The sequence below is a fragment of the Misgurnus anguillicaudatus genome, chromosome 18 (genome assembly GCF_027580225.2).
Source record: "Misgurnus anguillicaudatus chromosome 18, ASM2758022v2, whole genome shotgun sequence".
NCBI lineage: Eukaryota > Metazoa > Chordata > Actinopteri > Cypriniformes > Cobitidae > Misgurnus > Misgurnus anguillicaudatus.
The window spans coordinates 15,357,875-15,368,816 of record NC_073354.2 but is presented as its reverse complement, the minus strand read 5'-3'; the positions used below and the strand labels follow the sequence as shown (position 1 = coordinate 15,368,816).

The 10,942-nt window shown below is 36.3% G+C and overlaps 1 protein-coding gene across 1 annotated transcript; it reads right to left on the bottom strand.

The window, feature by feature from the left end:
* Positions 1-223: 223 nt before the first annotated feature.
* sox7 (SRY-box transcription factor 7) lies at positions 224-3,572 on the bottom strand. Its single transcript, XM_055186671.2, has 2 exons — positions 3,111-3,572; positions 224-1,983 (listed from the first exon to the last, which is right to left on the bottom strand). The coding sequence occupies exons 1-2, from the start codon at positions 3,340-3,342 to the stop codon at positions 1,028-1,030; spliced, it is 1,188 nt and encodes a 395-aa protein (XP_055042646.1). The 5' UTR covers positions 3,343-3,572; the 3' UTR covers positions 224-1,027.
* Positions 3,573-10,942: the final 7,370 nt, after the last annotated feature.

Genomic DNA, 10,942 nt, shown 5'->3' with positions numbered 1-10,942 from the left:
GCGTGCACAACAAAATTTTACATGTCAGGTTCTTGACGGGACCTCAAACTGTAAAAACTAGTATCAGTAAAAAAACATGGAAAAAGTTACTTAAAGTTATTAAAATAAACTGCATGAATAATAATACTAATATTATTCTCTAACTTTACATAAAGCACAGATTATCAGAAGTAATGATGATAAAACATCCATTTAGACATCAATAAGTATTCATGAGTCTTTTGACCTGTATTTACATTGTATTTTTATTCAGCTGAGTCTAGTTCAGAAGTGACTTCAGAGCATTCATTTTTAATATTTTACAAAAAGAACAAGAGCATATTTTTCTCACGACCAGATGTACAAACAGAATCACTGTGATGTATTCGTATAAGCATACACAATGCAATTCATCATAAAATCTGACAGCTCTATACGTTCATCAAACAGAAAGGGGTTCGACAACAACATTGTTTCAGAGTCACGTTCATTCGCCTCTTATTGACATCTGTGAGGATATCAAAAACGAATGCTTAATATAGAAACTCAATAATATATTTGAATTAAATTAGCATGGCAAACCACAGTAGTATTCATTATAACTATTTTCTTAATTGAGTACATTTTGAAATTAATGTAAAAAGAGAGGGCAATTCCTTCAAAATGATGTCCTGTTAAGGATTTACGGAAGAGACCAGCCTCACTTAAATAATAATTATTGAGGTAAAACAACTGAGGTTGGGAAAAAGAAATATATTTGGAGTGAAAAAGCATTACAATAAGCTTTAATGCAAAGCAATTAGGTATATAAATAAGCTTTATAGCATATATACATGCTTCTGTGGCAAGATACGAGAGCATTTCTGTCCATTTGTTTGTATTTTTTTACTTCCGTTCTTCTTTTGGAAACAAAGATGGGAATGAACTTTTTTTTATCTATGCATCCCTGAGGTGTCCGTTTACTTCCTGTAGCTTCTCCATTCCGGCCCTTTTGTCAGTCACACAACTGAACTGCGCATACTGAGTTTTTGTTTGTGTCAAAGTCTATTTATGAAATGCTGTAATTGTTATAGTAGGCCGCCGTAGCGTCTGCCAATACGGAGATGAGGCTGGTTTCTGTGTTACTGCTGGAGCAAACTGAAGCAGGCGTTACTTGGATGTGTCCTGTGACTGTCATCCCACCCTGCTCGGGGTGATAGCTTGTGGAATTTAGATACTGGTCAAACTCATCTCGATCTACCTCACCTAGCAATTCAGCCTGGCTCAGTTGGTCCAAACTCTCCAGGTGTCCCTGTTCTGGAGGAGGTGACAGCTGGCCCAGGTGCCCCTGATGCCCGTGGTGAATCTGAACTTGTTGGAACGATGGGCTGTAATAGGAAAGCGGAGGAGCGGGGATGAGGGTCGCCCCACTTCCCTGGTGAGACATTGAGATGTGGCCCAAATGTGAGCTGCCACAGTGTAGAGTCACCTGTTGCGAGTAATCAGGATGGTAGGGTGGTGGACTGCTCATGTGGACTGGGGTGTGTCGCCTATCTTCTGGGCAAGAGGTGGAGGACGAACAGGAGCTGGTGGAAACCGAACTGGAGGACGAGTAGTACTGGTGCTCGTGGTCTACGGCGTCCAGAGGTGACATCTCTGGTGGTGTGGGCAAGCCGTACGGGTAGGTATCAAAGCTGCTGTTGGAGCTTGCGGGATCTCTAAAGACCCTCACGCCAGGTAGAGTTGCATTAGGAGAACCGAATCCACCGCTGCCGCCTACAACACCCTCATCATCTTTGTCAAGGGGGTGACAGCAACGGGGGTCTGGTAAGGAATTCTGGTCGGGACCGAGGGTGGTCAGGAGGAAACCGGGGTGCTCGCGTTTACAGATACGTTTCAGCTGCTTCTTCCTGCGGGGACGGTACTTGTAATTGGGGTAGTCCTGCATGTGCTGAACCCTCAGCCGCTCCGCTTCCTCCACGTATGGTCGCTTCTGCGGTGGAGTTAAAGCTTTCCATGACTTTCCTGGTTAGAGTGACAAAAACAACTGTGTTGGAGTTTATATTTAATTTTAAACTGTTAAATTTAAATATTTTGTTTTAATAAATGCTGTTTGATAAGGAGGAGTGCTGATGCTTTCATGATGTTAAGGATTGACCAATTACAGATCGTTTTATTAACAATCATATTAACATCAGCATATAATTATTTCACAGTTTACTATAAGCATAACTGCAGACATATTTAGTATGTCTGACTCTGAAGCAGACATTTATTTCTTGTAGAGATCCTGAGCTTTCAAATGTTCTCATATTACTTTTTTCAATATACCTAAATATAAAACTTAAATCATACAATAAAAGTTTTATTCGTTTATTTTTACTTTAAACTACTGTAAAGTGCAATAATTGTTCGTATAGTAGGCTAAAAATGTATTTGGCGTTGGTTTATAGGTTCTCGTCATTATTTATTTTTTTGCGCATTTTATATATTTTTCAATAATTTATCTTGAACAAAGATATAAGAAAAGGCCTAATAAATTAAAATACATTTCCTGTAAATGCGTAACTGCAAAACATTGGCCTGCAAACCTTGCCAAAATACGTAAAATCAATAAACGGGAATTATTTTCACACACACACAAATCATTAAAATGTTGTTAATAACACGTAAAAATTAGGCGTATTGTTTTTTATTCCAACTTTTTTAGCAAACTTGAAGATGAGACGTAACAAAGCAATAATAAAAAGAAGAGCGATTTATATGATTAAACTTTAAATTAATAAAATGATATTTAATGATCAATGTGTATGAAGATAAATGTGTGATCGTGATTTAATCAAATTATGCTTTTTAACTCACAGTAGCCTAACTGACGGGTTTATTCAAGTTGAGTTGTTCAAACATGTTTAAAAAGTTTGTTTTGGACAAGTTTGCGCTTCTCACTGTAACCTAAATTTAACGTCTCAATAAAAATGTGTTCTTAATTTTACAGTTACTTTTAAAGCAATTAAACACAAGTTTCTAATCATTATTCCAGGAAATGCGGGACCGTTTTTAAAATACATCGACCTCTCAAACACATTAACAATTTTACATAATAATAATAACAATAACAACATAAAATTATGTATAATAATAATTCGTTTTACCCAGCATCTTGCTCAGCTCTGCATTGTGTAGATCTGGGTTCTGCACTGCGAGTCTCTTTCTCTCATCTTTGGCCCAAACCATAAAGGCGTTCATGGGTCTCCTGATGCGCGGCTCCGACACCTTGTCCGCGGGAGCCCTGTGGGAGGCGTGTCCGTCAGGTAAGTCTCCGTTTCCCGCGGAGCACTCAAAGCTCTCCGGCCAGGACGAGTACGCGCTTATCAGAGCAGCCATGTGCGCACTGCAAACTTCAGCAAAACTGTACTCTCAAACTTTGTTCCTCAGGTGCGAGCTTGACCTAACGCGTTACTCTCGCTGTTGAAAATCTAAAGAAAAGTAATTAAGCAATAAGAGATGTGAACGAGCAGCTGATGGCGAAGAAGAGACCTCTGAACTGACTTCAGTTTCGGTGAGACCGTATATTGCGCATCTGAAGCTGTGTGTGATTCACTGTTTCCTCCGGCATGGGGAAGCGCTTTATATGAGCTGCAGCTTCCAGCAGAGGCCCACGGGAGGATTTCAGCTCCTCCTTGACTGCAACCTGAGATCCACGACAGGAAAAAAACCCTGACAGAAATATTTCAACACGCTTTACTACAAAATCACGTCATTAGATTTTGGTTGGGTTATTTGGATGGTGTGGGTCGGCACGTTTTAAATGCTAAATTGTTCTCAGTAGGTTTATCCTGAAGACTCCGTAGTAAGACAATTAGTCAGGAAAAAATATAAATGATAATTATTTAATGTATTTACTTTGAAATTGTTTTCAAGTTTACATTTACAATAAATAAAATGTAAACTAATATTTAAATAAAATAGCTGCTTTGTCTGGCTGTAAAAAAACAGCCACAGAAGCTTTTTGCTGCACAAACACTGTAAAAAATACTTTGCTGCCTTAAAATTTTTTGTTGAATCAACTTAGATTTAAAAGTCATTTCAACTTACTATATTTATCTTGACTAGAGATGAGTTGTTATAACTACAGGTGAGTTGTAAAAACTTATAAAATTAAGCTGACTTTTCTCAACTATATTTTATAATTGGTGACAACTCATCTTTGTTGACATGACTTGTAAATCTGAGTTAATTTAACAAAAAGTTAAGGCAGCAAAGTATTTTTTACAGTGAAAGGTTACCAAAACGGTAAACAAGAAACGTGAACTAGGCTATAGTCTGCAGTCTACAAGTGAAAAAAGTGTCTCAAAGATTCCCTGGGAAACAAAAATTATTCATGACATTGCATATAACACATTTTAGCACCTTTATTTTGTAACTGTAAAAAATAAGTTACTTTGCAGCCTTAAAATTTTTTGTTGAATCAACTCGGGTTTACAAGTCAATTCAACTTACTATTATTTATCTTGACTAGAGATGAGTTGTTATAACTACAGGTGAGTTGTTATAACTTATAAAATTAAGTTGACTTTTCTCAACTATATTTTATAAGTTGTGACAACTCATCTCTGTTGATATGACTTATAAATCTGAGTTGATTTAACAAAAAATGTTAAGGCAGCTAAGCATTTTTTAAAGTGTTATTAAAACATCAGCTTTAAAGAAAACAAGCTCACTGTAAAAAAGTTTAATTATGCAAGTAAATTGAACCTACTTTTTTAAGTTTTGACATGTGATTAGTTGGCAAAACTTAGAAATACAAATTTCTAATTGTTTCATTTGATTGTTTAAGTTAAATTATCATAAAAATATTTGTTGATATGATATAATTTTTACATTGTGTTATTCTCCGTGGCTAATTCAACATTGAGGGATCAATGCTGTAAAGCATGTGTCTGAAAAGAGTGCTATTTTTAGCAAAGGTTCAAACCTGTTCTGATATGGCCAGTTCATGTTGACATGGTTATTAAGCAGGTTAAACCAAACTGTTGACATCTCATAACTCAATGAGCTGTAATGAAGGTAGGCCTAACTGTTATTTCATTTCCATTGCGAGTGACGCATACACATTTTTACAAGCACAGGATCTGCATCACTTACTCATCAAAACCAGTCGTTCGATGATTCACATCTCAAAAGTTCAGTCTTGTTTACTTCACCTGCACCACACTGACTTAGATGTTTTGTACAGCACCTTTATCAAATGTGACCCCGTCTGTGTAATCAAGGCTAAACTCTCAATCTAATTATGAGTTTATGAGCATCAAAGTTTGATGTCAATCACTGATTTCAATGACATGACCTGGATGTCAGGATATCAAGGTTATATTTTCACAGATTATGGAGGATGATTTTATGTAGAAAACACAAATCATTCAAAAATGACATGTCACATGCTCTAGATGCAGTGGTTCTCAATTCCAGTCCTCGAGGCCACCTCCCAAAAATTTAAACACTTATTTTCCACTCATTATGCTCTTACCAGAATGTTTGAAATAATTTTCTTAATTAACACACAAATAAGCTGTTGAACTGAATCAGGTGTTTTATATATGGAGACATCTAAAACATTCTGGGAGGGCTCCGAGGACTGGAGTTGGGAACCACTGCTTTATATATACAGTATGATATATTTTGGTGACAATGCTTATGATCTGATCTTTTCAAATTTGGTCCAGCCAGAAAAGATGATGGGTAAAATGCAATGTAAAGTTAAATTTCATAGTGATATTGATTGTTCCCCACAGTCAGCAGACTGGACACTATCAGACAAGAAGTTCCTGTTGACAGTTTTACTGGTGGTCCTACATAAAAGCTGCAGGAAAGACAGGAAGAGTTCAGAATAAACCATTGCTCTGCTCAAGCAAATATGGACAGAAAATATCTGAGTTTAATAACTGTTAGAGGTAATATCATTTTGTGATTTACCTGAATTATAATTATTATTTATATTGTTTGCTAATACACTGTAAAAAATCCTTTGCTGCCTTAACATTTTTTGTTAAATTAACTCGGATTTACAAGTTATTTCAACTTACTATTATTTATCTTGACTAGAGATGAGTTGTTATAACTAAAGGTGAGTTGTTATAACGTATAAAATTAAGTTGACTTTTCTTAACTATATTTTATAAGTTGTGACAATTCATCTCAGTTGACATGACTTGTAAATCTGAGTTGATTTAACAAAAAATTTAAGGCAGCAAAGGATTTTTTACAGTGTAGGTGATTTAAAGAGTTTAGAAGCTCTGGGCAATTACGGAAGACCAGAAGCAGAGGATGAATACCATTAAAACGTATAGGATTCATTATTTACAGGAACAGGAAGAGGATCTTGATGCCCCAGATTGCAAAAACATACACAGAATATGACACTACACTTCCTGCTTTCCTTGCCCTACCTGCAACAGTGTTTGGGTGTGACAAACTGGAGGTGACAAATTAGCTTTACTCATTGTGTGGACAGACAGAAATGTACGATCGCATAATAAACAAAACTTTCTTGTTTTGGATTTTGAGGAATAGTTTCTTATTTCATCAAATCATAGTGGGGATAAGCAAGCCTGCTTATTGGTCCCAAGCACATCCTAGAGCTATTGTAAGCATAAGAATCAAAGCATTATACTGTATTTATATTGCAATGGTAATGCTGTTTGCATGTTGTTTATAACACACATTTAATACATTTTTTGGTTAAATATGGCATAGCAAACCCACTTAGGGTTTTGATAATGGTTAAATTTTTTTCAGAAATGAACTGTATTTCCATCATTCAGTTTTGTAGATTATTTTAGTAAACAATCATATCTCCTTTCAATTTTGGACATATATACTGTGAGCATATGTGGGATGTAGCTCTATTATTTCATCATCACAAATGCTTTCAGATTTACTTTCAGAAGCGCATTTTAAGAGACAATCATAAGAAGTAAACTGACTAAGCCGCTGCCATTTTTGTTTCAATTTTCGAGTAACATAAGCAGTTTTCTATTTCCTCCTATTTTGCTCCATACACCCACTTATAATCCATACAAGATTATCTTTGTCAGGGTCCTGATGTCCTCTCAAAACAGTTTGAAGATGTTACCCTCTCGGTTTATGCTCGAGACAAGCTGCTATTTTCGTGAATTCACACAAAGGTGAGCAAACAGTGCAGTCAGTTCCATTGGGTTTGATTAATCTCATGAAACAGGACATCCTCTGGTGTTGCAGATTTCCAGAGGATCAATATTGACCATGTGACAAAGTCATTAGGATTTTAAACAAAAGCATCTTATTTGTTGCCAGTTATTCTGCACCAACTCGAGACTTCAGACATATATACTTAACATACATTAGAGTAAGCTTGGCCCAATGAACAACATTACCATTAAGATAAACACACTGGTGTAACAAAGAAAAGCAGTGATACACTCAGCGGTGTATCATCAATCACACCGAAACAAAGAAAGCTTATTTATAAAGCGTCATCGTTGAGGATATGCGCATAATAGGCGAGATTAAAATTAAGCCACGTGCTCCATGTTCCAAAACTGTCTATTTGTATGAATCATATGGTCTGTAAATATTACTGACACTTTGGGTCACGGGCAAACGGCAGATTTTTCATCTACTTGTTTCTCAAAACGTGCAAATGCTGAATGAGAAATCATTTAACAGTTACTATTTTTGATTCAGAAAAACAATTACTACTATATAGTGTATATACTAGTGTTTCATGTAGAATACATATGGTTTCATTTCTTAACTATCATTTGACGGGGAAAAAAAAAATGTGAAAAATGACAGACACTTTAAAAAGCAACATTAGTAGAGTTAATCTGTCAACATTTAAGTAACGCATGTGAAAAATGACATTCCGGTGTAATGGAGAGCAAAAGGTGGGTGTCGCAACTTGCCACTGTTTTCACAACATGGGACACAAACTATATAAAAAACGTAATATGCTTAACATCCTACATAGTGCAAAGCACATTCTGCGAAAATATAACCTTGATATCTTAAAGTTCCCTTAGGGAAAATCTATTTTTATATATCTATATGGTGTATTGCTTTAAGATAAACCATGTGCAACTTCATCATTAAACACCGTTGGCAAGTATTTTCTCCATAAAATTGGAGTCTCATTCCCGCGGTTTAAATTGCCTAGGTATCCATCGTAACAAACATGTAACCAATCATATCAACACAGTTGAACAAGTGGATTAGTAATTTGAGTCATAGATATTATGTTTGGATAGATCAGGCACTGAAACGATCACATCACTGCTGTTTCAGCTCTGCTTCTGTGCTTCTCACACATGCATGGTGAGTGCTGTAACCTGTTAACTTCAGCACTTAAAGATTAGTGCTGCAAACCCGCAGTTCACGTGTGCATTGTGTGAAACCAAACCAAAATGAGCAATTATGTGTCTTTAACTGATGAATGTAGCATTTATTTACATATATATCTATGGTCCGAGGTGGTGCGAATGAGTAGAGGCGGGGACTAATTTGCATATTCATAATCCGTGTATACCAAATGAGGCAAGGATGTAGAGTTAGATTCAAGATGATTTAAGCATAAAGAAATTACTGTGACTTTTATATATGCTATTATGATAATCAAAGATGCATTTTAAATAATACAATTCTTGACTGCAGAGAGACTTTAAAGGCACACTCCACTTTTTTTAGAACATACAATTTTTCCAGCTCCCCTAGAGTTAAACATTTGATTTTGACCGTTTTGGAATCCATTCAGCTGATCTCCGGGTCTAGTGCTACCACTTTTAGCATAGCTTAGCATAATCCATTGAATCTGATTAGACCATTAGCATCGCGCTAAAAAATAACCAAAGAGTTTGGATAGTTTTGTTTTTTTAAAACTTGACTCTTCTGTAGTTACATCGTGTACTGAGACTGACAGAAAATTAAGAGATGTGATTTTCTAGGCAGATACGGCTAGGACTATACTCCCAAACTGACGTAATAATCAAGGACTTTGCTGCTGTAACATGGCTGCAGCAGGTGTATTGATTACGCAATGCCCGAAAATAGTCCCCTGCCTTTGAAAGTTACCAAGGGGACTATTTCCGGCTGCTAATATCATTGCGCCTTCTGCAGCCATTTTACGGCAGCAAAGTCCCTGATTATTACGTCAGAATGAGAGTATAGTTCCTAGTCATATCTGCCTAGACCAGAGGTCCCCAACCACCGGGTCGCGACCCAGTACCGGGTCGTGGACAAGTTGCCACCGGGTCGCAAGAACGTCCCGAAAAAAAATGCATAATAGCCACGTAATAGCTTAATCGGGTATTTTGTACTTTAAGAGCCGACTTCAAATAACATAAATTATTTTTACTTTCGTACAGAGCCGTGCTCTCTCTTTTTCTCGGTCACTCTCTCTCTCTCTCTCTCTCTTTACCAGCGCATCAGAGATCACATTGCTGTCATTAGAGTTTTGAGCATACAGTAGGCTACTTCTAAAACACAATCAATCAAAGAATTGCAGAGGTAAGACTGAATCATTTGTGTACCTCGCAAATCATGTAAATACACGGAGACGTTCAACTGTGTGACATCGCAAATGACTGAAAAGTAATTATTTTATTCTTCTTTAAAACAACTTCAGAATTATCAAGCGATCGTGGCACCATGATCAAAATAAACTATTAAAAATATTTTAACGGCTACACTTTTAACGTAGGTTTGAACCTAAACAGTCCTGTGTCAATCATCATTAAAGTCTCCATACCTCCGTGCCCAGCCGCAATTATTCTGGCATCTCTCCTCCTTGTCTGCATTTTTTTCTGTTCTGTTACTTGGACTTGGGGCTCGAGCCCGAACAAGATTCCAGCTGCCTTCAAGAACAGAAAGCCAAGTTCGTTCACCATTAATTATTAAGACTAAATGGGCAGGCATACTAGTGAAACAATGATAGTAAAAAAAACAATCCGCCAAAATATGGTTTTACACGTCTATAGAAAATATACTATAAATAAAGCAGTTATTAATTTTCATAATGCATGGTTGTTATCTTTACTTCCGTTTAAAACGTTATACATTTGAAAAGGAGAATTTTCAGCACTTTGTTCGAACAGCAACTCAGCAACACCCCCCCCCCAAATTTCACCCCCCGGTCCGCAAATTTTTTTTAAAGCAAATTTTTTAGTTACACAATGTAACTACAGAACAGACAAGTTTTAAATAGGAAAAATATCCAAACTCTTTGGTTATTTTTAGTGCGACGTTATTGGTCTAATCAGATTCAATGGATTGTGCTAAGCTATGCTAAAAGTGGTAGCGCCAGACTCGGAGATCAGCTGAATGGATTCCAAAACGGTTAAACCGAATGTTTAACTCTAGGGGAGTTGTCCCTTTAATTTTGAGTAAGGTAATGTGAAAGATTGAAATTAATGAGTAAAAACAAACTTTGTTGCTCTTTATCTCCTCATTACATTATGAGATTTCCAACGGGGTCAAAAATGTGTTAAAAAAAGATAAATGTTGTTATTTTATGTTTGAAATACGGTTAGAGCCTATTAATGTAAAATGAATCTAAACAAATGTGATGCCAAACGCTTAATGTAGCAATATATTTTACATTTAATTGTACTATTAACCAGGATCAGGCAAAATTCATAGATTAAGAAAAATCATGTTGGAAAACTTTGTGTTGGAAAAGGAGATTGTAACTGAATTGGCCACGCCCCCACAGGATGCAAGCAATTGGAATGACAGGATGAGGAATTTCTTGAATCGCAATTCATGTCACAGAACAGGGGGAATTCCATTAGTCTGAAAGAAGCTTTTAGGCAAAACAAAAATTATTTTAGATCTGATAATGACGCTTGTTTATTCTCTAAAATGCAAATCAACTGATTAAACGGTTTAAACTCTCTCTAACAATCCTTCCTTGAAAAACAATTAAAGCCACAACATTAAGCACACTTTCCAC